The sequence below is a fragment of the Sturnus vulgaris genome, chromosome 9 (genome assembly GCF_052056855.1).
Source record: "Sturnus vulgaris isolate bStuVul1 chromosome 9, bStuVul1.hap1, whole genome shotgun sequence".
Lineage (NCBI taxonomy): Eukaryota > Metazoa > Chordata > Aves > Passeriformes > Sturnidae > Sturnus > Sturnus vulgaris.
In genome coordinates, this window is record NC_142251.1 from 30,518,079 (window position 1) to 30,545,059 (window position 26,981).

Sequence of the window (26,981 nt, forward strand, 5' to 3'; positions counted from 1 at the left end):
TTCCCCTGCCAGGGTTTGCCTGTTTTGGGGGGTGTTGTGTTTAGGAGTGTCTCACAGTGGGCTGGAAAGAGGCCACAGCCACCGAGGGCCACATATGGCTTTGGTGCCACCCTCTGCCTCCATCAGAACAGTGTCTTGGGCCCACCACCTTGCAAAAAGTGAATTGGCAAATAACTTTGTACATCGGGGCTAGTAATAAAAATGGATAAGCACTGTAGAGAAACATTTTCTTCCTGACCCTCTGCTTTTCCTTTGCTCCTGAGTGTAGGTCTGCAGCTTCACACTTTTCTTCCATGCACACTGCTCTTCTCCAGCTTTTTCCTGATTTAGCTTCCACACTTTGTTAAGGCAAAATGGAGAAAAAGATGCTGCTTTCAAGTAAATTGAGAAAAAAATATAGATAATAACAAGCAGGAGAGAAGCCAAGGGCAAGAAGGACTAATATATTCCTGAAGCGCCCTGGACCTATTTGTATCTCCTGATCCAGCTTTGGTCTCAGCAATGCCCACCTAAAAGGTGCTTAGGACCTCCTCTGTTCCCCTGGGGGATTTGGGGCTGCTTTTTTAGACCTTTCTCCAGCCTAATGCTCCCACAGGAGCTTTCTCTCTGCCTTTTCTCCTGCGACAGGATTCATACCTGGCTAGGGTACAACTTGTCTTGTGTTTCTTGTTATATACCAGAGCTGGCTATGACAAATTATGTGCAGCATTTCCAAAATATTTTTCTGTTTGAGGCAGAAAAACCTGGCAATTCTCTTTTCCACAAGGTGCAACACAGCCCTAGACTATGATGGGACTGTCAAAGTTCTTCTGCTCTTTTCTGGGCTCTTGAGAAGGCTCCAATGCTGCAGTGTCACCATCCTTAGGAAACTCTCTCAAGCCTCTTGAAACTGGGGTCATTTTGTGTTTCTTCATTGAGCTTGTCAGATTTTTTTGTTTCATAAAATGGTAGCAGCTGAAACCACACTTCATCATCCCAACCTGCAGCTTCCATTATTTTTAGGGGCTCTTGAAAGCATGTTCACACTAAGCATCATGATGTTGAGGGCAGCTTGGTGTTTAATGAGAGTTTATTTCCTTTTCTTCTCTCTGTTCCTGATAGCCAGGTTCTGCTTAGTGCAGCTCTGCCTGGAAGGGCTTGAGATGATGGAGGTCCCTTTTGCATGAACCTTTGGCCTCCACAAGGTCATGACTGTGATGAAGTCTCTTTAGCCTAGGAGCTCTTGTCAGAGCCTGTTTAACTGAATAACTTGTACCTGTAAGCTGGTATTTATGTTTTTTGGGGTAGAGGTTGAGCTGCCATGTTGTCTTTTGTTAGGCTCATCAGCTCACTCCCAATTCCAGCCCAACCAGGTAGCCTGCAGGCTCCTGAAAGAGATCTCTGCAAATCTTCTGGTCTCTCTCTTCCCATCCTAAGGTGAGATCAGCTGATCTCACCAGTGAGAAACACTTCTGACTACAGTTTGTCTAATATGCTCTGAGCCCTCCAATATTGGAGTGATGTACTGCTGCCACAGGTCAGTCCCCGGGAAACCACACTGATGCTTGGTCAACAAAGCAGGATTTGCCAAATCCCTTGGCAAACTTGGGAGTGACCTGTTCTGAGTATGACCTCCTCTGTCTTCCCCAAGTGTCCTTTTTATCTGAAAAGTCATTTCAACCCTTTGGTTTAGATAGTTTTGACATTGGTTTGTTTTTATTTACAGTGATGACACGTTGACTTGGTGTCTCTTCACTCAGTAGCATCTAATTTTGCTCACGAAGGCGAGCTTATCTTTGTACTTTACTGGTGATGGCAGTGAGAAGCTTTTTGTGTTGTGTGTATTTTAGATACCAGACTGAGATCCACGCCTCCGCACTGCATCTTTTACCCAATGTGTCCGGACCCTAAATCTTCAGTTTTTGAAAAACTCAGATCTTTTAGATCTTTTTGATCATGGGTAGCAGATATATTTGATCAGCTGCTTTTTCTTTTTCTTTTTTTTTTTTTTTTTTTTTTTTGGTTGTGTGTGCTGCTCTTCGCCTGTTTTAAACAAATCTGTCTGGTGCTGTTTATGAGCTCACAGTCTGTCTCCCTGCTTTGATATGCATTGTTAATTAGCTGCTTTTCGACTCTTACTCTAATGTTCCCCGAGTAGGATGCAGTTTCTAGCAATCCTACCAGCAACACTTCGTTTTTTCTCATCAGACCAAATTTCTGCGGTTCTTTTTTTGTGGTATAACTTGGCCAAATAGTCGAATCAGCACATTCTGTCTTTTGTTAATAAACTGTTACCTGCCTCCATTCGTACTTCTTCATCCCAGCCCTTAGGTCCATGTTCTGGTTTAGGGCAAATTTGGGAGGTAAATTCCAAAGGGCTCCCCCCAGGAAGCAAACCTGAGCGGCCCCTCCCCCAGCTGGTTCGGGAAAGAAATTTCCTCAGAGAGAAGTGGAAAAAAACTGTTTATTTAACAGGCACAGCACTGTCCAGCACAAAAAAAAACCCAATACCGAACAACAAAAGCTCTCAGTGCTCTGAAGAGATGACAAATTCAGGAAGTCTCTCTCCTGTGGTGGTAGCTCGGCTCAGTTTGTTATGTGGAAAATGCCGCTGCCCAGGCCAGGCCCCGGTGGCCACAGGTGCGAGCTCCGGGTGCTCCCCCGGGCCCCCAGTTCAGGGCAGGTTCAAATAATTCCAGGGGAAAAAAAGGAAAAAAAACGACTTTCCGGGGAACTTCTCTGCTTCGGTTAGTCAGAAACTAACAAAAAGCAAAGCAGAGCTCTCTCCTCTGTCCGCCACGGTGACAGAGTCCAGGAGGACGAGCAGATGGAACTCCTGTCTCTGTGTTTTGAAAACAACCCCCCCAGACATTCCACTGCTTCTCCTCCCCCTCCTTCACTCTCAAATCCAGCCTTAAAGGTACAAAACTTATTTCTGGGCTAAACAGGCAAATGGGGATACAATTCAACATGACAAAGTCACCCCAGGACAGTACATCTCACACGTGGCTTTCCCCTCCCTACATGCAGTTCCCTGGGTTCACATTTCAGCCTCCCCCTTTGGGATTTAAGGTGCTCTGCGTTAAGGAGCCATTATCAATATACTCTTTCAACTTGTAATGGGCTTCACCCTCGCCTGGAGTGGTTTTAAAGCAGTTTAAGGGATATGGTGAACATGTCAGGCTGGGTGCTCTCATCTTGCTATAAGTGTTGGGAAACTGTCCCACCCCGGTCTTGCTCCCCCACCCGCAGCCTTGCACATGTTTTTTTCCAGCACAGGACCCGAATTCGAGTATCAGCCTGTGCCCTGCTCACCCAGCTCCCCTCCCTTCCCATTGCCGCCTCTTCCGCACACTTATCCCATCCTGACAGTGCACCTGCTCGACTTATCCCATCCCCATCTCACAGAAGAGCAAGAGACACACGGAAGTGACAACGACAACACTTTTCCTGCTTAAAGTCTTAATTTTTCTCTCTTTTTTCCCCCCACCCCTTTTTCTTTTATTTTTCTTTGTTGCCTCTCTCCATCCCCTGCTGTGTGCCTCAGCTTTGCAAGCTGAAGGACAGCCTGATAAAAAGCTCCTCGTTCTTTCAGATCCTTTCATGAAACCACCCATCCGCCTCCTCCTCCCACCTCATTCTCCTCGTAGATTTACGGGCAGCCCAGGGAGAAAGTGCCGGCATTAGCATATTTAATAAAGAGCTGCTTGCAAGGCATGGCAGGGCGGGAGGGGTGGGAGGGGAGGGAGGGGAATGGGCTGGGAACGGGAGAGGCATTGGCAGCTGGAACCCGAGCAAAGCTGTTGCAAAAAAGGTGAAGTTGGGGAGGAGTCATAATGGGCATTGCCAGTTGGAGATGTCAGTCAGTGCTCTTGTGGCATCTGCTCTCTGCTCTTCTGCCATCAGGGTGGTTCTGGGTCTTCATGGGTCCCCACTTTGGGGTTCTGGGGTGCAGCAGGAATGCAGGTGCTGTGGGGATGCTCTGGTCTGTTCACCCTGGGCATGGCTGTCCTTGTGCTGCAGACTGGTTGGAAACCCTGAAAAGCACAGAAGGTCAGGGAACCAGATGTGAAGTCACCTATTCTGGCATGTAACAACCGACCACTTTCTCCTCCAGTGACATTTCAGTCACACTCCTGTGCAGCAACTTCTTGTGCCTTCTGCAAAGACCCTCTCCTGTGGCCCCTCCAGCCTCTTGCCGGCTCCCCTCAAATCAGCTGCTTCAAGTTAGCTCGTGTTGGTTGCATCCTGCCAGCGCTGGGCGTATTCCTCATCCCACTCATCTTGTCTGGAAGAGTTTTACAGGCAGTGGGGACAAGCTGGAACACAGTTCCTGATGCCACAAGTCAGTCTGGCCTCATCCCGAGGGCTGCAGTTTAAGCATGGCCAGGACCCTGTTGAGCTGGTTCAAAGCATTACCAGCATCGTCAGGTTTGGAGGCCTTAGCAGATATTTTATGAGCTTCCACTCAAGCCCAGGTGTGGAGCAAAGCATCCAGATAATGGTCCATCTAGAAAAGCCAAGAGGCTTAAGATTGTCCTAGGGATCCATTGGCAGCACTTCGGCCTTGGAACTTGCTTGCTGAGTGTGGGGAATTTGCTGGTTCTCGGGTGCCCTGGTAATTCCCCATTTTGTTGTTTCGGATGCCTACCTGAGTGCCCAGGCTTGCAAGAAGCTGAGAGCTGTCATTTCTGGCCCATTTAATCCAACCTGATCGGCTGCAGAGCTGCTGATCAGTCCCACTTTTCTTTGTGAGATCTGAAGGCTATACAACCAAAATACCCAACAAGAATAACCCAAACCAGAGCAGCAGGTGCCTCCAGTGATGGCAGAAAGCAGGCAGCCATGTGGGGAGTGAGACATCTGTGTAGGGAGAGACACAGCCATGTGCGGAGGGAGGCAGCGATGTGGGGAGGGAGACAGTGATGTGGGGACACACACAGAGGAAGAAGGAGGTGAAACAGTGACAGAGGCACAAGGAGCAAAAGGCGACAACAGGGGAGATAAGTTGTGACTGGGGGAGGGGATGCTGCCCTGTCCTCTGCAGCAGAAGGCACAAGTCAGCAAGAATGCATGGATGGAAATACCAGTGCTGAGCTTCTGGAGAGCTTCTTTGGAGATGAGGATGGGTAAGTGTCTCTTGTTGAGCTGGAGTTATTATGTGGAGGATGTCTCAGGGCCTTTGCAGAAGGTTCATGTCCTCGCAGACCCAGTGGTGCCTGGCAACACTGACTCTCCCTTGCCATGTAGGGATGTAGCTAAAGGCTGAACATTGCATTTAAGGGACTTTTTTTTGACCACAAGTAATGGAAAAGTGTGGCAGGCTAAAGAGACATCACACATCTCCCTTCCTGGAGCACAGAAACCTCTTCCCTGTATCAAAGCCATCATCACTTTTAACAAGGGGATGTAGCATTAAGACCAGGGGTAATGGGTTCAAACTGACAGAAGGCAGATTTGATTAGCTATTAGGATGAAATTCTTCACTGTGAGGGTGGTGAGGCCCTGGCACAGGTTTCCCAGATAAGCTGTGGCTCCCCCATCCCTGGAAGTGTTCATCCCTGAAAGGCTGGATGGAACTTGAAGCAACCTGGTCTAGTGGAGGAGGGGTAGGAAGAAATGATCTTTAAAGTCCCTTTCAATCCTGGCCATTCTGGGACTCTGTGATTACAAGAATTTTAGCCACATTTTGAAACTGCATTCTGGGTGGACACAGCAAGGATTGGGTGCTGATTTCAATCTCCCAGGTGGGTCCAAATATACTGGCTCCGTGTCCTGGGTGTGTTGACATCCGTGGGCTAACAGATGCGCCACCAGGCAGAGGTCTGGCAGTCCCTGTGCTTCTGCAGCACCTGTTCCAGCACTGAGCTCTGCTGCAAGCCAAGAGCAGCTCTCCACAGCCGCTTTTCCACCCGAGTTGATGGAGAACAATACCTCGCTTCTGTTCAGCCTCTGCCTTTGCTCCCCGCCTGACGTGCTCCTCAGAAGCAAGAATAAAACCCATCTGTGGGAGCACTGGAAGGTGGGGGAGTGAAGCATTCGAGGTGTTGGCGAGACACAAGGAGCACATCTCTTTCTGGATGAAGCTGACCTCATTCAAGGCAATCCGATTGTGAGCTGAATGTAATCCCCAGCTCCCAGCTGACCAGACAGGAAAATGGCATTGTGTCCCAACGAAGGAATGAGAAGGCGTGTTGTAATCCTGCAGTCAGGATTTTTTTATTATTATTATTTTTGTCCTTGCTGAAACAACTTCAGATTAGAAATTAAACTGCTTGTGCAGGAGAGCTGTAGTTGCCTGGAGAGAAAATCCCTGGGCTTGTCACTGGCACCTGACACTCTTGACTCTGAATTTTAGCAGCAGTGATGAGATGGGATGGAAAATCTCCTGTTCCCAGCTCTGAGCTCTTGCAAAGGGGATTTGGAGTTTTAGAGTTTGGGAGTGGGGTTATGTTGCCTGATTCAAAGCCCACCATGGCTGGGTCTCTTGTCTGTCTCACTCTGCAAGTGATGGTCTGCCAGCAGGGCTGTGCTGATGGGAGTTCATGTCCTAAAGGTGTCCTGGCCATGGGTGTCCTACTGAAAGGCACCAGCCTCCAAATCTTGGTGGCTCATCACTCATCACTCTGCTGTCTATGACAGCAGGGAGGGAGGGGATGGGGCCACCAGTTCTCCAGCCTCCTGCTTGGCTCCACGCTTCCACTTTGTTTTCCAACCTACTTTGCAAAGCTCCCCCTCCTGGAACAGTGAAACACAATTGTAATAAAGCAGTTGGTGAAACTGTGGTCCCAGACTTTATGTGCTCCCTGGCAAAAGCCTCACAGAGAAGGGATCCAGCTGTGGTTTGGTTTTCTTTTTGCAATTCAATAGCTGTAATGCTAATCCTTAAAACAGGACCAGGCAGGTGGTACCGAGCATGAAGGGAAGGGGGTGTGGTTGGAGTGTACCGAACCCCAAAATAACAGATGCAACACACCACTGGGCTATTGGCAGGTAGTGGCTGGGACGAGAATCTGATGTTGTTGGGACCCCAAAATTAAGATCTCGGATCTGAGGCTATTTTATCTTGTTGTCCTGGCTACCATAGGAGTCATCCTACCCTAGGACCCTTCTGCCTGTGAGTTGAGGGCTAAGCAGGGGAAGCATTTTGGGCTGTGAGCAGCAGTGGGGAAACGATGCTGGTGTGATGCTCCTGGGTTTCTTTTCCAGGCCTTGGCCATACACCATCTTCCAGCGTGGCTTTGACTTGGTGCTGGGTGAGCAGCCCTCTGACAAGATTTTTCGGTAAGTGATGAAGGCAACCTGCTCAGCACATTTTGGGGCTTAAATACGAGTTGGGGCATGCAAGTAGCCCAGCTGGCAGGGCTGAGCACAGCTGTCCTGTACCACCTCCTAGGGACATGCAAGCATGGCTGGGAAGATCACCCTGTAGCTGTCATGAGGGTGCTGGATACCCAGCAGTCAGTTCCTCCTCTCTGTCCGTGGTGAGAGTGAGTTTTAGGCTCTGAAGGAGTGTTTCTATGAAAATGGAAGTGCCTTTTTAAAAAAAAATTACTTAAGTTACATGCAATTTTTGGGAATCATTTGGTGTATTTGGAGGAGCCACCCCATTTTACCCTGCCCACACAACTTAGTTTGGGCTGGCATCCCTGCAGGATGAGCAAGGGAGGCTCAAGAGCTTGGATTTGGGCAGAGACAACCTTCCAGCCTCAGCGTTTCTTTCTGTGCCAGCCTTTGCTGCTCTCCCTGGCAGGTTCACCTACACTTTAGGGGAGGGCATGTGGCTACCCCTGAGCAAGAGCTTCGTCATCCCACCAGCCGAACTGGCCATCAACCCCTCAGCCAAGTGCAAGACTGACATGACGGTGATGGAGGATGCAGTGGAGGTCAGGTAGGTGCGATGGCAGGGTGAGGGAGTTCAGGAGGGGTTTCAGCAAATAGGGCTGGGATCCCCGTCCCACATTTTGCAGGCGGAGATTAGTACAACCATTAACCTGCCCCTCTTTAGTCCTGCAAAGCTGAGCCTTTGGCTGTATTCCTCCTCATCTCAGTAGCTCCTGCATCTTTCTAAAAACTTGGCTGCCATCCAGTTCACTGTCAGCCTGAGGAAAGCCTGAGCTCTGGAGAAACGCACGCAGCAGTCATGCATGCGTCCACAACATCTCATTGAAGCAGTGACACATCTCCTCTTCCCTCTCTTCACAGGGAAGAGCTGATGACCTCATCCTCCTTCGACAGCCTGGAGGTCCTTCTTGACTCCTTTGGCCCTGTTCGTGACTGCTCCCGGGACAACGGGGGCTGCAGCAAGAACTTCCGCTGCATCTCAGACCGCAAGCTGGATTCCACAGGCTGTGTGGTGCGTGACCCTCAGGGACCTGCAAATCTCCTTTGGTGTGAGCAAGGAAGGAGGGGCTAGAAAGGAATCCTTCCTCCCTTACTGTCAATTTGGAGTAGATATTTTGAGGTTGATTTTGTAGCAGGAAGATGTTTTTGTGCTGGCATCTCCTCTGTTGCTGCCCACACGCACACACGCACAAACACACGAGGCAGTAAGAGTCTGTTTGTTGGCTCTGTGGGAGATTCCGTATCACTCACACATGTGGTGTGCCTTGTCACCACCACAGCTGCTCTGCCCCAAAATGGGGGGTCTGTGGGGCTGGGGTGCACTTCTGCAATGTCACCAGAGCTGGGCATTGGGGTGAAGAGGCTGTGAGTGTGGGGTAGAAAGTGGGTGTGGAAAGGGCAGCACTGCTTTGTCAGTCACTGGAGCTGGGTTGCTGGAGAGCGGGGTTGATACCAGCACGTTGCCTTGGTGGGGGGTGGCTTGGAGGGCTCCCACCTCAGGGGATGCACTCCTGAGGGCTGCAAAGAGGCTTTGGTGCAGGAGTGGATGGTGCTGCTGCTGTCCTTCTTGCAGCCCCTGAGCACTGCTCAGGTGGCAGTTTCCAGTGGGGAGCAGTGCAGGAGCCCTGCCCTCCACCTCAGCCCCAGAGACAGATTTCTTCCCGGGGGTTTTCACCTCTTACTTCCCCCACCCTGTAAGAGCCTGACGGAGAGATGGAGACTTCAGCCAGCTCTTAAAATGCTGTTTATTGCATAGACGAGGTTCCAGCAGCTGAGGGTCATGGGTGAGCCTATAGCTGCTGGCTATAGGCAAGCTGTTTGTCCTGAAGCCCAATTCTATTCATGTTACAAAGCATTTTATCTCTTTCTCTGCTGTGCATCTTACTACATAACAACCAATTAGCATTATACACAATACCATTTACATATAACCTATCAAAACTGCTAAAACTACTATATTATGTTCTTGACCAGCCAATCATCTGAGTTAGTAGTTATATGCTGAACTTTTGAGACTTGTTTTGCAGTGGAAATTTCTTTTAGCTTTGGTAAAAAACATCTTTCTGTCTGCCTATGCTTTTTTGCTTAGTAGAAAACATGCCTTATTTGAAGAAGACAACCTTTTGTTTGAAGGCTACTTAGTCTTTGGGCCTTAGTCATAAAACTCCTTCTAACTTGACTAAACCTTTGTTCTCTCAGCTGTTTCAGCAACAACTGGCCCTAAAAGCATCTTTTATATATCCAAACTTGCTTTCATTTCTCTAGAACCTTCTGTATATCTGTAAAACTTTTCTGTTAATTTTCATCCTTCCCAACACACCCCACCAGTGCCCAACGGGCCTGAGCCCCATGAAGGACGGCACCGGCTGCTATGACCGTCATGTCGGCGTGGACTGCTCCGATGGCTTCAACGGGGGCTGTGAGCAGCTGTGCCTGCAGCAGATGGTCCCCCTGCCTGAAGACCCCCTGCTCTACAACATCCTCATGTTCTGTGGGTGAGTGACCCGTCACCTCCCTGGACACAGGGACACCCCCAAAGTGCTGCTGTCCATTGCTGCTGCCACCCTGAGCTTGTAGGATTGGGATGGAGGGGGTCTCCTATGTCCTTGTGGCTGTCCTCAGTGTTGGGGGGGCTTCAGCTGAGGGTGGACCTCGTGCTGGCTTCCCAGGTGCATTGAGGACTACAAGCTGGGCATGGATGGACGGTCGTGCCAGCTGATCTCGGAGTCGTGCCCTGAGGTGGGGGACTGCGGCGAGCCCCGCGAGCTGCCCATGAACCAGACACTCTTTGGGGAGATCTTCTATGGTTACAACAACCACTCCAAGGAGGTCGCACCAGGGCAGGTGCTCAAAGGGACATTCAGGTGAGTTGCAGACATGGAGGGGATCCCAGCAGGGTCAGACCTCACCATCCTCTCCAAGAAGAAGGCATGAGAAGGAGCCTGGGGCTGGACCATAGCAGACTGCCTAGTCCATCCATGTCTGGCTTCACTTTGCAGAAGATGGATGGGCTGGTGGGGAGGGCACATCTGATGCTTTCCATCAAGAGTAGACATCTTTTTAATCTGTGCTTGAAGGAAAAGAGAAGTGCCAGGTGTTTTTATGGGATGGGTCACTTGCTGGCAGGGATGATCCCAGTCATTTCTGCTGTCCTCCAATCTTGCTCTTCTCTCTGCAATTAACTTCCAGGCAGAACAACTTTGCCCGGGGCCTGGAGCAGCAGCTGCCGGATGGGCTGGTGGTGGCCACAGTGCCTTTGGAGAACCAGTGCCAAGAGGAGCTCTCTGACCCCGTGCCTGACCCCGAGTTCCTCACTGGTGAGTAAGTCCAGATGGATCCATGTCTCTCCCAGTGAGGCAGCTGTCAGCATGTCCAGCTTCAGCAGCTTAACCTCCCACAGTATATATCTACTGTGGGATATATCTAGTCTGGTTTTAGCACCCTGTGCTCAGCTGCATGTAGAGGACCCAGCACCTAAGGGTTGGTTCCTTTTTCCAGTAAGAGGAAGGCATTAAAAATGAAGGAAAGGCAAAGGCTGTAAATTAATTGTGGAGTGTAAAAGCTCAAGCATCCATCAAATATTTGAGGCATTTGCAAAACGATTTTTCTTGTTTTTTTGTTTTTGAAGGAAAAAGGGGTTTTCCAACTACCTTTGATTTCTTTGCTGATATAATGAAGCATTCAAAACCCAGTGCCATCAAAACAAAATGTTCTGGTTTGCTGTGCCAGAGCATCATGGACCATGAGTGATAAGTTATCATAGGTTCCTAGACAGCCTTCAAGGATTTGCCTTTTTTCCAAGTTGCCAGTACTCATAAATAGCCTTCATTAGCTTGGTGTTTGTTGCTGTTGGCTGAAATGGCCTAGACATCAAGGAGCTACTAAACACAGGATGTGGCTAGTAAGGTGTTTTGGTCTCATAGGAGACCTTGTGCATTTGCTTTGTCTGGCAGAGCTTCCAGGAGGATTTTGGGGAGCACCCATGGACTGTATCCAGGGTCTGGTGGATGCTGGTAGCCCTGACAGGGTGTATGGCAATGAAGGTGTGTGTGCAGAAGATTCAGCAGGGAGGAGGGTACTGGTGGGTCTTGGGGAGCTGAGCTTCCCCAAAAGAGCTGGATGAGTGGGTCACTCCTGCTTCCCTGGTGATGCTCAACCCTGCCTGGAGGTGCTGGAGGACACTTGCCTCCCAATGGGTCTCTCCTGCGTGTGACATTGTTACATGGATGTAAAGAAGGCACTGCCACCACAGCCCCAGCATCACAGCAGTGTCAGTGGGACTGGGACTTCACTGGCAATTATGCTGGGGAGGTAAAAGCCACTAAATTATCTTCATTTCCCACTGCTCTGCTGGCTTTGTGGCTGATTAACGGGGGGGAAAAAAGGAAAAGAAGTAAAATATTCTCTGCTTGTCAGAAGCTTGGATATCGCTGTGAATACACGAGAGACAGAGCTGCTGAGTAAGGAAGGGCTGTTTTTGCATAAACACTTTTCAGGGAAGAGCAAGGCTTTGAAGCTGTCGGCAGCAGCCAGCACTGAAGAGAGGAGCTGGAAGGCAAAGGATCTTATCCTACTTATACTCTGCCTTTAGGTCTTGTTACAGAGCGGGGGATGCCCACTGTTATCCTGCTGAACTCCTGCTGGGTGCGTGTTAGCAGCAGAGTTTGCTGCTCAGCTGCCTAGTGGAGGCGTGACGTGCTGGCTGTGCAGCACTGGAGCTGCGAGGGAGGAGATGCCCTGTCCCAGCATCCTGCTGTGGCACTCTAGGGATGCTCTGGCCACCAAATTCAGAGCCATAAGCACCCTTCAGTTCCCTTGCTGGGGCTTTGTCTGAGGCTCGGTGGCCTCTCTGTCCCTCTGCTCATGGAAGCTGAGCTGCCATGTGCCTTGGGCAGGAGTAAGTGGTCACCCAGCCCTGGTCTCCATGAATTTCTGCCTTCTGTAACTCACAGCTAAATGGCTGAAGTACAGGATGTCTTGAAGGAGAAGCAAAAACTCTAGGTCCTGTTCAGCCCCAGAATTGCCATAATGTCCCGAGGGAACATTAGCATCAACAGGCCAGCAATTTCCCCGTCTATCTGTTGCCCACTCAGTTCAGTCCCAGCCGAAAGGGACCCAGGGCCTCTTGGCTGGTTGCACTTGGGCACACGTGGCATGACAGTGACCGTTCCCAGGCCTGCAAACAACTCATTAAAAAGCACAGCTCTCATTAGTGACATAATTAGCACACCTGGGCTTGCCTTGGGAGTGGGCACTGGGAAGGAAGCAGGAGGGAAAGCAGGAGGAGGCTCATTATCTTCCAGTGCAGAGCCCCAGACGGCAGAATGAAACAAGCCTATGTGTTTTCCTTCAAAACCATCATTTTAATTGCGGGGGACCACCTGATCCTCAGCTCTGAATGCCTCCCTGGGGGCATGTGGTGTGTACAGAGCCCTTTTCCCTGGCTTTTTCCCACCTTGCTGGCTGTGTTGCCCAAGGCACAAAGGGCTGCAGCCATCCCCGTGGTGAGGTATTGCTCAGCAGTGGCATTGAGTCCCTGTGTCCTTTCTCTGGCAGGGATGGTGAACTTCAGTGAGGTGTCCGGGTATCCCCTTCTGCAGCACTGGAAGGTGCAGTCTGTTATGTACCATGTCCGGCTCAACCAGATGACCATCTCCCAGTGTAAGTGTGCAGGGACAGGGGGAGTAAGAGGAGAAAGGATGGCAAGAGGTGACATAGCCTTCTGCTGGCAGATAATGGGCTCAAAGGCTGGTTGCCCATTGCAAGTGTGTCGGGAGGTAGCAAGGGCTTGGCGGGCTCTGGGAACTGAGCATCTCTTCCATCTCCTTCCCAGCCTTCAGCAATGCACTCCATTCTCTGGATGGAGCCACCTCCCGTGGAGATTTTGTGGCACTGCTGGACCAGTTTGGCAACCACTACATCCAAGAGGCAGTGTACGGCTTTGAGGAGTCCTGCTCCATCTGGTATCCCAACAGGCAGGTCCAGCGGCAGCTCTGGCTGGAGTATGAGGACATCAGCAAAGGTAGGAGCTTATTCTTGGTCAGGGTACTCATAGACACCCCATAGGAGTGGGAAGCGGGGTTTGCTTTTGACAAGCAAAAGTGGGAAGTGGGGTTTGTTTTTGCTTTTGGAAGGTGCCCAGCCTGTGTCAGGACTGCTTCCCACATCATTGTCTCACACCGTGCTCTTGTAGCCCTTTGAAGCCAGCTGAAGGATTCCTATGGATTTCAGCAGGCACTGGTCCAGGCCAAAAAGAAAGAACAATACCCACAGCCCCAGGAAGATGAAAGACAAGTGCACCAATCCCACGAAGCTGTCCTGCCTCATTCTGGGCTTAACTGTTGTCTTTAATCTCATTCTTTCCTTCCTTTTGTCTCTGCCATATCTACTCTCTTCCACTTGCATCCCCCAGCCAGACTTTTCTCCCTCCAATGTGTTTCCTTCTCTGGGGCTGTCAGCACTGTGCTTTTAGTGCCTGGGAACCAGTCAGGAGCTGGGATGTTCATCATGGTGCAGAGGGCATCTGGCACTGCTGCATCCCCTCCGGTGCCCTGGCTGCAGTGAACTGTGATGGATCCCCAGTGGAAGAGGTGGTGCCCGCTTTGGATGGCAGCTTTACAAAAGCTGAGGCAGCCTAACTCCTGCCTGCTGCCATCTATCCTCAGGACTGTAGCAGCTTGGTCTAGTTGAAGGTGTCCCTGCCCGTGGCAGGAGACTGGAACGAGATGGTCTTTATTGTCCCTCCCATTCCAAACTATTCTCAGGTTCTATGATTCTACAATCTCTTGTGCTGGCCACAGCAAAGCTGCCTGCAGGTATTTTCCTGCCTGTTCTGGGGATGGTGAGTTGCAACATCCAGGCTTGGGCAGCAAACAAGAGCCAGCTCCCAAGCCTGGACATGGGGAATGCTGAGCAGAGCTGCTGCTTTTTAGATGACCTTAGTTTGCTGCTCCTGCCCTGGAATTCCCAGGTGCAGGCAGTGTGAGCTTGGTGCTCACAGGCACCATCAATAGACACATCATTTCCATCATGAAGCTTCCTAATTGTCAGTATTGGTACCAGCCTATGGTGCTGCTATTGCTATGTCCCAGCCACAGAGACATTTATTATCTCCCCAGGGCTCTTTTTAGAAAGGGCTTCTTTCAAAGCCTCAGTCTGAATCCTGTGGGCTCAGGCCTCCTGGAGAATGGACTTCTTCACAAGCCCACCTGGAAAAGTACAAACTCTGTCTGGCGGTAGGCTGTCTCCAGATGTAGCACCTCTTGATTGCAAGTACTTCTTTTTTTCTCCTGCAATTTCCTCCTCTTTGATTTTCATGCTTGGAGGCTTTTCAGGTCTGGCAGCCTTTTTCAACCCACAGTATCACATTTAGGTTTCACTCTGGCACCTGCTACTTTCCTTCCTTTGCTTTTTGTTTGCAAATATCAGGGGCTGGATATCGATTGAGAAATTGCAACAGACAAATCATTCCCTGGCTCCTCTGCTTCTCCTCAGTGCCTGCTAAGCTGCAATTCACAGCCAGCCAAAAGTAATTTATCTCCAGCTTCCTGGGGGAGCAGAGCAACACTTTTGTATCCCAGGTTTTGTTTTAACAGCCTTGTTTTCTTTGCGGGTGTCTCAAGCATGGGCTAGTGCTGGCCCATTTCTCCACAAATCCTTGGTATAGGGAGATGTTCTTATTGAGTTCTGGATGTGGTCCATGGTGGCTCCCCACAGCAGCCAGCCTGTACCAAGTTACCACTAACGATGGCCTGAGCCTGCCCTGGGGGTGAGGCTTTGCCTGGTAGTCCTTCAGCTTCCTCCAACCTCACCAACCATCTTCAATAGTTCTTCTAGGCCCGTCCTCTTTCTGTATAAATCCAGGGACATCCTTTGGCAGGGATTCTGTGTGAAAAGCACTGTTTCCCTTCATGGCAAGGCTCGCCATGGCAGGGTGATGCTACCCAGGGTGCAGCAGTGATGGGCAGATTTTACCTTTTTGACTTCTTTGACTGTTCCTCTTGTGCCAAAATATTTCCTGCTATGTAGGGCCAGGAGGGTTTTTGCAGGAGAATGATTTGGCAGGTATCTTTGTCTTTGATGGGGAGTCTGCGTGACGTGAGGGTGCCCAGACAGGTCCTTCAGGAGTCTCCAGCCAAATGAAGGAGGCTCCCTCTCGTGGGGACCTGCTGTAAGGATGGTCTGTCCCAGTCCCGGTGTTAGGAATGAGGCTGGGGAAACTGAGTCACTGGGAGACCCGAGGACCTGCAATCATAGAAGCCAGGTGGGCTTTTCAGTCTCGATTTCTCTCCTCTGAAGACCAGTAAGTATCTCATCCCTACAGAGCAAACAGCTCTTAAGGATACAGGGGGCTCTTTGGAAGCACTGCCTCTCTCCTGGGTGGAGGGCAGAGCTCTAGCCCCCTCATATTCCATTACCAATGGCTTAGAACCCACCCTGGTGTCCCTTTTTTCCCCCTTCTCCAGGCAACTCCCCTTCAGATGAGTCCGAGGAGCGGGAGCGAGACCCCAAGGTGCTGACATTCCCCGAGTACATTGCCAGCCTCTCCGAGTCTGGCACCAAGCGCGTGGCAGCTGGCGTGCGGATGGAGTGCCAGAGCCGCGGGCGCTGCCCCCCCTCCTGCCCGCTCTGCCACGTTGCCTCCAGCCCCGACGTGCCAGCCGAGCCCATCCTGCTGGAGGTCACCAAGGCAGCCCCCCTCTACGAGCTGGTCACCAACAACCAGACCCAGCGGGTGAGGAGCCACATGCTGGGGGTGATGGAGCGAGCAGGAGGGGTGGCAGGACAGCACTGTAGCTGTCTTTGGAGGCAGCTTGCCCAGATAGCATCATGTCCAGCTGTGGCAGCCCTTGCCTATTGGCCAGCCCTGCTCTCCAGGGTGGATGGACTGAGCTGAGCCCATCAGGGGATGGATGAACACCGGCACAAGTGGTGGTGGGATGGGAGTTCACCTGCCCAGTGCTCAACCCCTTCTCCTCTCTTCCAGCTCCTGCAGGAGGCCACCATGAGCTTGCTATGGTGCTCAGGCAGTGGGGATGTCATCGAGGACTGGTGTCGCTGTGACTCGAGTGCCTTCGGGGCTGATGGGCTGCCCACCTGTGCACCTCTCCCCCACCCAATGTAGGTGCCCAGCCTGGCTTTTTGGTGTGATAGGTCTGTGAAGAGGTGGTGATGGCCAGCAGTGTGGTGGCAGGAGGTGGTGGGGCTGTTTGCCTTCATGGGACTGGTTTGCACTGATGGGTAACTTGGAAATTGGGTGGAGAGCACAAAGTTGCAGTGTCTTTTCTAAGTCCAGCTGAGGACTGTGGAGCTGGTTGTGGATCCATCCTGGTAAAGCAACCCTAGGGAATAAGTCCTTTGGACCAGCATGCCCAGAGTCAGGAGGGGAAAGGGAATGGGAGTAATTTCTCTCCTGAGGTTGCTGTCTCCTGTGAGTTAATGGCTTTGAATCCCTTCTATAGTGAGAGAGTAATGCAAAAATTGTCCCCCAGCCTGCGTCTCTCCACTGTACATGAGCCCAGCAGCACACTGGTGGTACTGGAGTGGGGCCACTCAGAGCCCCCCATTGGGGTGCAGATCGTGGACTACCTCCTCCGTCAAGAGAAAGTCACTGACAGAACAGACCACTCCAAGGTGGAGACAGGTGAGTGGGGACTCCACTAGTTCTCTAGGGAGAGTGGGATGGAGATGTTAGAAGAGAGCCTCTGTCTTTGTCTTTGGAAGGAGGTGCTGCAACAAATCAAATATCCGGTGGAAGAGAGAGCAGCCCTTCTCCTGCCTGTCATGCTGCAGAAAGGGGCAGCTCCATACTAAAGGGATGAACTTTTCTGGAAAAGCAGTGGGTCCAACTTTACACCAACTTCATGTGTTAGCCTTGGTCCCCCTTGGCACGAAGCAGTGTGGCAGCAGGCACAGGCTCTCCACAGCCCCAGGGACACCTGTGTCATCACCAGTGGCACATCCTCCCCTCTCTCCCTAGAGACAGTCCTGAGCTTCGTGGATGACATCATCTCTGGTGCCAAGTCACCCTGTGCCATGCCAGCCCAAGTGCCTGACAGACTCTCCTCCACCATCTCCCTCATCATCCGCTGCTTGGAGCCTGACACCACCTACATGTGAGTGCCCTGTGCCATGCCTGTGGCAGTGCTGACATCCTGACTGTGGTCATCCTGTTTGATGCTGCCTGTATTTCCTTATGGTCTTGGGAGCCCAGAGCTTTGTTTTTTTCCCCTTCTCATCCAGGTTCACACTCTGGGGAGTTGACAACACAGGAAGACGTTCCAGGTCAAGTGATGTGACAGTCAAGACGCCCTGCCCTGTGGTAGATGATGTGAAAGCTCAAGGTGAGGTGGAGGGAGCTGCTGGACGTGATGCTTGGGACAAGAGGGAATTCCCCCTTCCAGCATGTTCCCTTACAATGCCTTGTGTCCTGGCTGTAACATCTCCTTGACCCATTGTGGCCCAGGAGCTGCCACATGGTGTGGAGGGCTGAAATTGGGGGCTGCAGGAGGCACACATCCCCTCTGAAAACAAAAGTGAATAAATGGTGTTTCACTTACACTACCTGATGGTGTCACCCATTTATTTCCTTAATTAAACCAAATTGTGGGAAGCTAACCTGGACTGAGTCCAGGAAATGCCATCTAGTCTGTTGCTCCTCCACTGGGACCTTGTCCTGATATGATGTAAATTGTAACGCAGTGGACAAATCTTAGTTCTGGTTTTGGTTTCCCTATAACTAAGCTTTAGCCCTGGTGGGCTTTATTCATGCCTTTCCTTGCACCCCACTGAACAAGCCCTGTTGTTCTGCCCAGAAATTGCAGACAAGATCTACAACCTCTTCAATGGCTACACGAGTGGCAAGGAGCAGCAGACAGCCTACAACACTCTGCTGGACCTGGGCTCCCCCAGTCTCCACCGAGTCCTTTACCACTACAACCAGCACTATGAGAGCTTTGGGGAGTTCACCTGGCGCTGTGAAGATGAGCTGGGGCCCAGGTAGGATCAGGAGCTGAGTTGGCTAAGCAGGCAGGCCTGCCCACCAGCAGGCTTCTCCCTCATGGATAGTGGTCACCAGGAAGGCATCTCTTCAGCAAATCTCATGATATGATGATGGATGATAGACCTTAGGCTGTCACAGTGGGGTTTCTGTTTTGCTGGATGCTGTGCATATGCAAGGACCATTAACATGGGACAAAGTGGAAAGTGGTTGACTGTTGTCATCCCAACATTGTTGTCCATGCCATCAGCCCTGTACTGTTTTTAGAGTTTGGCCTAACATGTTCATGTTGTGCAGAGTGACAAAGGGATGGGATTCTCTTTTTTCCTTCATAGCTGATGCCACAGGCAAAAAGGCAGAAGATCTTGGAAAAATAATGCACCTTCAAGGGATGGAGATCGGATTCTGCTTTCTGCCTTTTCCTGGGCTTTGGCTTGAGCTGAATGCACCTCTGTGTGCTGAACTCTGTCATCTTGTGGTCCTCGGCAGGCAGAGGACAGACTTTAGGTCTGAATTGTGCATTTCCTCACTTTTGATCCACATATGTGGTTGTGTAGGGGTGACATGAGTGGTTGTGGTGCCCATGCAGTGCTTAGGTGCAAAGCAGGTTTTGGAGGAGGTTGTCTTGAGCTCTTCCTGTCTAAAATAGTGTCTCTTTGTGCCTTCTCTTCAGGCTTCTCCAAGTCACTGAAGTCCTTCCAGCTGCATGAAAGTGTCCCAGGCTTGTGGAGGTAGCCAGATGTTCCCTTCTCTCCATGTCCTTCAACATCTGCTTTAGTCTGCATGATTTCCCAGTAACGTAGATATTTCCAGTCAGTTTAGCAAGCTGGGCTGAGAGATTGCATGGGCTGCAGTGGTGTTTCATAGCATCTGGCCTCCAAAGAATCAGAGCTGTGACCTCATCTGGAAATCAGGGTTACTTTCAAATGTACATCAAGAGCTCCTATGTATGAAATTCATGGCCTCTGCCTTACACCTTGCCCCACAGCTCCTTTTGCTGGTTTCACCACTGTCTTCCAGTCCTGCTTCTCCAGCTGATCACTTGTGTACTTCTAGCAGAGGACAGGAGATTCTCCGTGTACATTCTCTGTCCTCCAAGCCTTTGCTAGGCAGTCAGAGAAACTCAGCAAATAGCTTGTGCCTATCTTGCACTTAGTGCCTTGGACTTGTCTCCTGGTACAGCTTTGTTGGGAAACTCCGAGGAGGCCCTCCATGCCCTGGAGTGGAGATGGGATGTCTTCTCTTTCCTCTTTTCCCATTTATGTCCTAAGAAATGTGAGCTCTTTGAGGCAAAACCTCAAAGCTCAGTAGCAACATTACAACACATGGAGTCTTTTTAGGGCAGAGGCCCAGGGTTGCCTTATTCCCCCGACACCAAGTGGGATCAGCAGGCTTGGACTCACTTTTGTCTCAGTCCCAGCTGTGGTGATGCTGCTCTGTCTCCATTTCCAAATGTGAAATCCAGCCCCAGTTTGCACAGACCATCTGGCATGTGGTGATTTGCATGAGGAGTACATAAAATTCCTGACGTAACAGACTGGAGTCATCACAGAGCCACTGCCATCACTGAGGCCGAGTGTTGCCACTGCTGCTCTCTGCCCCAGAGAGGAGACCAAGGACCAGCCAGAGCACGGAGTGGAAGCTGCCTCCTTGAGTCCTATGAGGCAGAGGGGCCTTGCCATGGAGCAGTCAGAAATGCCACTGAATTACCTAAATGATACAATTTTTTGTGTGAATCTACGAACCGGAGGGTTAATATCACCCTCTGGAAATGCTGGAGTGCTCAGGATAGGATGATGCAAGTTCCTGATGAAGTGTTTGCAGCTCGCACTACTTGGAAAGAGGCATTTAGGCAGCTGCAGTGGGTTCTGGTGATGACAAATCTTGGAAAGCAGACCTCCTGTTTGATCATTTGCGAGGGCGAGGCACCCAGACTAGTGGTGACAGAACAAATCACTTGCAGATGACATTATTTTGCCAGCAGACACTGTTTGTTTGACTGTTACTGATGCTCCTTTGAAGTTGTGGATGTGGACTCCCATGACTTCTCTATCATGTCCCTTCTCCACATGTCCAGGGCACCTCCTACTCTGCTTATTTTTGGTACACTCGGCTCCCTTCTTGGCAGTGCTGGCAGCTGGACTGAAGAAGCATAACTTGTCGTGAGTGCACAGATAACTTGTCTGAGGCTATGAAAGCAAGTCGCTCCCTCACGGTCTGAGAAGGAATGCAGAGAGCCCTGGTCTTTGCATAAGGAGAGGAAATGGAGAAAAAAGCAAGCAATAAGTGGAAGTTGGATTTGATGCAAAGCCTACTGAAGTCTGGTGGTGCCCACAGGCTTTGAGCCAAAATCTGTGGGATCATATCAGGCATTCCCGTGAGGGTGCCTGTAATGCTGGAGGAAGAGGCACTCATGGCACCTTGCTTAGGTGTCAGATACAGAGACCAAGACAAGTGAGAGCTTGGCTATTTTCTCATGACTGGCCAGCTTGGGTGGCTGTCTCCAGAGCCAGCACCGTGCTAACCACCTTTGTCTTTCTGGCATGCCCTGGACATGAGCTCTGGGGTAGCAGTTGTCATGCAGGTGCAGAGCTGGACAACCTTTCAGCGGCTCCAGACTGGCCCTTGAAGCTGCAGTCACATCCAGGGTTTCCTCTCCAGGAAAACCAAGGTTGGCTTTCTCCCGTGGTGTGCCTGGCCTGGAGGGACTTACGGAGAGGCAGTGGATTCGTGGTTATATCCTGGAGCTGTCAAATCAGTTCACCCTGCTTATCCTAAGTAAGAATCTCCTGTAAGAATGTGATATTTTTCCTTCAGAATCATGATTTGTGACTGCTGCCTGTTCTCGGCTGAGGAGATGCTGAGTTAAAGCTAGTGAGGGGATGTATCTTCTTTTCCCTGACTATTCTAACCCACCAACTCACTTTGTAGCTGGGTAGGAAACTTATCACAACTCATCAGACATTTAAACTTTTGTCTGGGTTTCTAGGCATATGAGATACCCTCAAGATACTTCATTTGAATCCATTGCCTCCACAGTGGCCACATTCCCTGGAGATCACCCAAAGTGTGAGACAAATTTAAAATGAACACAATGTGTTTTATCTGTACAAACTGATTTTCTTGATAAAAACATTAGAAGCACAGTTTTAAGAGGACAAATTTGAAAAGAAGAGAACACAACTTAGATCATATTTGGCCATGATCCTCTGCTCTCTTCCAATATCTTATCCAATATAAGCAGTTGGTAATTTAGCAGTTCCTCACTACCAGGACAAGCCTGCACTGAGGTTATGATGCCCTGGGTGTGCTGTGTGTCTGTTGCAGAAGATGGATTAATCCTGGATCTCCTCTGCCTCTGTCACCTGACCTTCTCTCAAAGCTTCCTTGGTTGGGTTGTGGCTCTTTACAAGCTGCTGCTGCAGTGGCTTGTCTTTCCTCATTTTGTTCTCCACAACTGGAAGATGCAAAATGCACAGGCAAAGAACCAGGGAGCTCTGCCACATCCCCTGCTCTCTCAGAGATTTTTGGATGTGTTTGATGTATGCCCCAGTACATCCCTCTGGTTTGCATAGTGTCCTGTAGGACACATTTCCTAAGCTGTTACTAAATATTGTAAGTCATGTAGCAGGCGTGTCATTCACTGTACTTATGTCTTGTGATATTTCATCTCATCCTCTATGGATCATAATTTTTAATCTCACCTTCAACCTTCCATACAGACCCTCACAAGCCAGACATGGCATTTTGGTTTGGATTTTTTTTTTTTTCTTAAATCTCCCTCTTCCTCAGTGGTATCCTGGCATGCTGCTCCCAATACTGTGCATTTCTGACACTGGAGAAGTTGAGGATGCCTCATTCCTGGAAATGTTCAAGGCCAGGTTGGGACTTGGAGCAACCTGGTCAAGTGGAAGGTGTCCCTGCCATGGGATAGGGGAGTGGAACAAAATGATCTTTAAGGTCCCTTCCAATCAAACCATTCTGTGATTCTATGATACCTACACCAAGCTATGAATGACCAGCATAGTTTCTGAACACTCAGCACATACACATAATGGAGAGGACACATATGGTGACACTCTTCTGGGCTGGCCATATATGTCATACCTGACACTTTTTAGCATTTATCCCTGCTGCCTACATTGCTATTGGGTCCTGATTTCCCATCCTGTTATATATGGGGTCCAGTAGCTGCAACAGTGACAGTAGTGCCACTTGAGTCCTTGGTGATATCCACCCCAAGGGGTGCTGGGGGTTTCACAGCTACACCTGTAACTGTCTCCTTAATAAACTCTTGGCAAACTTGGCCTTGTTGTGTGAGTGGTACAGGGTGGAAGAAGAAGAGTGGACAGGACAGGGAAGCGTGAGTCCCAAGACCAGTGCAGCAGGTCCAGCACTGCCATGGTGACATGGGCATCTCTGCCCCAGGTAGGGGCTGTTCTCACATGGATTTAGTTTGCAGTGCTGCCTTGGGGGTGGTGTGTGCCCGCAGGCCCACTATCTCTCCTTGTCCTGGCAGCATCAGGATCCACACAGCTGCTCTTGCATTCTCTTCTCCCTCAAGGAGCTCCCATGGTGTCCTAAACTGTCTTTACTTTTCTCTCCTCATACATTCCTCCCACCCTTCCTGCCATCCTCTCTGTGGTGTCTCCATCGCTCCCGCCACCCCTCGCTGTCCATCGCCCCCCTGGCATCTTCCCTTGCCCGCCCTCGCTGCAGGAAGGCTGGCCTCATCCTCTCGCAGCTGGGGGACCTCAGCAGCTGGTGCAATGGCCTCCTGCAGGAGCCCAAGATCAGCCTCCAGCGCTCATCCCTCAAGTACCTCGCCTGCCGCTACAGCGAGATCAAGCCCTATGGGCTCGACTGGTCGGAGCTCAGCCGGGACCTCAGGAAGACGTGCGAGGAGCAGACGCTGAGTGTTCTTTACAATGACTATGGTGACAAAGACTACTGAAGATTCTGGGTACCTGCTCTCAGGCTGGCCTTCCCATTTCTGAGGGTATTACACATGGACCCATGGAGGGGGAGGGTGTCACTTATGTTTCTGGAGGCAAGAATTTGGACTGGGGAGCAAAACTGGCTTCTCTGTGCAGGACTGACTCAGTATTAGTTTCTTCTTCAACTTGGCCAAAAGCCTTTCTAGTTAGAAGTCTTGTGGGACCCAGTCTTCTTGGTTTTGTTTTATTCATTTTGCCAAGAGGTTCCTCAGCATTAGTGGAGAAGGCAGGTTGGGAGGGCACAGCCCTCTTCTTCTGCCCCATCCCTGCCCTGGCTGTAGGGACTGTCTCCAAAGGTGGGGGCACCAGTCATGGGAGAAACATGGTGACACAGTCAGGATGGGAGAGCAGGTGATGCAGGAAAAATGGAGGAAGGGCATGCAGGTTAGGTTGAGGTGCTTACGGTTATGGCTGAGCTAATCAGACACTGGATGGCCAACAGGATTGGGATGGGGTTTTCTGCAATTGTAAAGCATGAGGTCTGGGTGAGACCTGAGCAAGCAATGGTGCTGTTGATGGGCAGAGCTGGCATGGTGTCTGTCATCAGCTGGGGTGAAGAGACAGGCATTGTGACCCCATCTTGTCAGGGTCTTCTGCCATGGTCAAAACCCACATGTGCTCCAAGATGCAGAGTCCTCCCAAACAAAAGCAGCTTGGCCTCAGGGCCAATGGTCAGCTGGACACTGTGAGCTTTCTTCTTGAGGGGCCACATTCCTAGGAAGTCAACTTTAAAATTCTATTATATTTTTTTTTTTGACCCACCATAATGCAAACTTAGAAGCAGCATCAAGCTGCTGTTGAGGAGAACCCAGCTAGGAGAGGAGCAGCCAGATGGCACAGACAAGATGTTCTGCACCAGACACTTGTAGCTGTGGCATAGCCCAGATTCTGTGTGGTGAGGAGAGAGGGATGCAAGGTACTCCAGTGCCGTGGTGCAGGATGATCCTGAAGGTTCTGGTCCCAGAGACATCATAGAGTACAGGCTTCTGGGGGTGTTGCTTGCCTGTGTTCAGGCTCACATCTGCCTCTTCCTCTGGTAACTTTTTTTTTAAAGCCAGAGAGCTGGGGTTGTACTGGGACACTAGTTGGTTTGGAGTAAACGAGTCTCCAAATCCCTGTCACTGATGATGATGTTGGAGGCAGAAAACAGGTTCCTTTAGTTTCAGCTTCCTGTCTGGTTTGCAGAGGCAGCAGCTCTGGACTTGCCAGCTGTGCACCTTTGATCTGGACAAGACCAGAGCCCTACAGTGGGATTTTTACAATGCCTCCAGAGAGAAATTTCATTTTTTTCAGTCTTGGCAGGAACAGTCTTCAGCCTGTCTCATATGATTTTCTTCCTCATTCCTCCTCCTACCTGCCAAGAACATGGCTTGAATTTGCATGGTGCTTGAGAGAGAGGCAGCTGTTCTCTTCACCCCATCACTGCCGACAGCGCTGTATCACTCTATTTTCTCAACAGCAGTTCAGTATCTTCCTGCAGGACCACACAGTGCTTTACTCTTTCCTTCTCATGGGCAGACATCTCTCCAGGTGCAGCTGGCCTGGACTGGGGAGCTGCTGGGAGCTGCTGGGAGCAGCCACCAGCAGTCAGTATGACCTGGGCATCCCCATGTCATTGCTGTAATGTGTGTGTCAAGCAGGGGTCATCAGACAAACATATGCTCTGTGCAAGAAGGAAGTCTCCTAGATCTTTTTGGCTTTTTTTCATGCATTTGTCCTTATATTTTGCTGTGCCTGATGCTGCCAAGGGCTTAGGGCTCAGATCAAGACCATGCACAGGTATATATGGGCAGGTGATCTGTACTGAGTCATTACTCCTTTTCCTTTTAAGCAAGACTCTTGGCCAAGACACTTGTGTTTATCCTTTTGCTTATCCCAGCAGATGCTGAGACAACTTTAACTTCCAGCCGGGCAGCCATCCAATCATGGCTGCATGGGCAAAGGGCACCTCTGCTCAACACCTCTAAGGGATGTTTGAATGAAGACTGCTCTGGCCCAGACGCCAGCTGCTTTCTCGTCAAGTAATACCGTGTACATGGCCTTTATGTGAAATGCAGACTGGTCTCCTTTGGGTAGCAGACTCCTCTCTTTTATTGCTTACTAGATGTAGCAGCAAAGACAGGAGCAGTGCTGCCTGCCAGCCACTCGCTGTGACGCTGCCAGGAAAACCCTGGACACCCCATGCATTCACACCTGCCTAGGTTACTTATTCGTCTTCATTTTAAATCCAAGATTTATGCTGAGGCTCTGCAGATATTTCTCTTCTGCTTCTGTCCTGACACTTCAACGCCCTTGCATGGGCAACCAAAGCCCTGCATCATCATCAGCCAGCTGGGCCAGACTCTGCTCCCTGGGTCCCAGCTAGTCCATGTCTGGGCTTTGGAGAGTGAGGGGAAAGCCATCCCTCCAAAGTCCTTTGGCAGCACTCTTGCACAGCTGGATGGTGCTCAGCATCATCACCCCACGACAGACTGTGCAGGCTGCTGGCAGGGCCTGCCAGTGTGGCACATCTGTGGGGCCATTTTCACAGTGACCCTTTGTCACTGTAGTTAGTGGCTTTGTCAGGGCTTCCTTCTTGGTTTCCTCACTCTAGCTTTGCAAGTCTGAACCTTGCCCAAGATTGGATTTTCTTATCCAAGTCTCTCAGCTATCACACGAGTCCATCTCAGACAAATGCCAGCAGCCAACCACTGGGGACCAGGTCAATCCACCATGGGTGCTGCACCATGGCTGTAGACATGACCTTGGTGAGATGTGCTGTATGGGGCTTGCTCACCCAAAATGCTCACCGGGTGTGGCCTGGTCTAGTGGAAGATATCCCTGTCCATGGCAGCAGGGTTTGTACCAAATGATCATTAAGGTCCATTCCAACCTAAACCATTCTAAATCTCTGTGATTCCTTGCAGAGCTGACACCATCCATATCTGCTGCAGGGTCCTACTTTTGGGCCTGTACAGTATTTTCTCTCTTGGACTTCTGATTCTTCCCAAGCTGCCAGCAACATAAGAACTGTTTTCCAACTGTTTCTGCAACCTTCTTCACCCCCCTGCCCTTTCTTTTTGTTTTATTTCTGAATTAATGAGCAATCATTCGCCTGAGATGAACCTCTGGGTCGGTAACTTTTCTTTGCTGCGTCTGTACCCCTGTAATAGCATTACTACCTTTTCCTTGTCGTGGAGTTATTTAACATATAAAGATGGTTTGGTCCTTTTCTTTACAAAGATGACTACAATTCATGTTCCTTGATGTTCTATTAAAACTCTAATGTGACGTTTTACTACTGTAGGTTGAAAGTAGGGTGCTTTACAGTGAGATAGCCATGTGGCAAGAAATACAAAACCCTTCTGGATTACTTAAAAAAAGAAAGGTTTTAAACAATAGCAACAAAAATAATTGTAACACTATGTAAAACTCCAGATGATAATTTAACCATTAAACGGAGCTGTTAATAATCCCTGGCTCTGGCAAACTGGAGTGTTGGCTTATAGTTTTGGTCCAGTTGATGTCATCTTTGGTTGCAGATGAAACACTCCCAGTCTTTGAACTCGGGTGAGTCTTCACACAAATTTAGCATTAGCGTGTCTGCTCACTGGGTTAGCCAAGTCCCAAACTACTCAGCACACACAGATGGAGCCATGTCTTGCCCACCTGCTCTGCCAGAC

At 50.2% G+C, this 26,981-nt stretch overlaps 1 protein-coding gene across 7 annotated transcripts in view; it reads left to right on the forward strand.

Moving 5' to 3' along the window:
* The window catches only part of ASTN1 (astrotactin 1), a 70,320-nt gene that overhangs the window by 30,023 nt on the left and 13,316 nt on the right, over window positions 1-26,981 (forward strand). For 3 of the 7 annotated variants that reach the window (XR_015805555.1, XR_015805556.1, XM_088170351.1), the window contains exons 9-24: window positions 7,189-7,263; window positions 7,733-7,870; window positions 8,185-8,335; window positions 9,652-9,818; window positions 9,993-10,187; window positions 10,513-10,640; window positions 12,880-12,984; window positions 13,157-13,345; window positions 15,789-16,057; window positions 16,310-16,443; window positions 16,815-16,966; window positions 17,303-17,438; window positions 17,566-17,666; window positions 18,138-18,321; window positions 20,984-21,100; window positions 23,042-23,321. Coding sequence is in view for 5 of the 7 variants with exons in the window: in XM_088170351.1 (XP_088026477.1) it covers window positions 7,189-7,263; window positions 7,733-7,870; window positions 8,185-8,335; window positions 9,652-9,818; window positions 9,993-10,187; window positions 10,513-10,640; window positions 12,880-12,984; window positions 13,157-13,345; window positions 15,789-16,057; window positions 16,310-16,443; window positions 16,815-16,966; window positions 17,303-17,438; window positions 17,566-17,666; window positions 18,138-18,321; window positions 20,984-21,100; window positions 23,042-23,276 (2,476 nt within the window). In the remaining 2 variants the exon portion in view is untranslated. The other 4 variants (XM_088170350.1, XM_014874836.2, XM_088170353.1 and 1 more) reach the window with 4 other exon arrangements.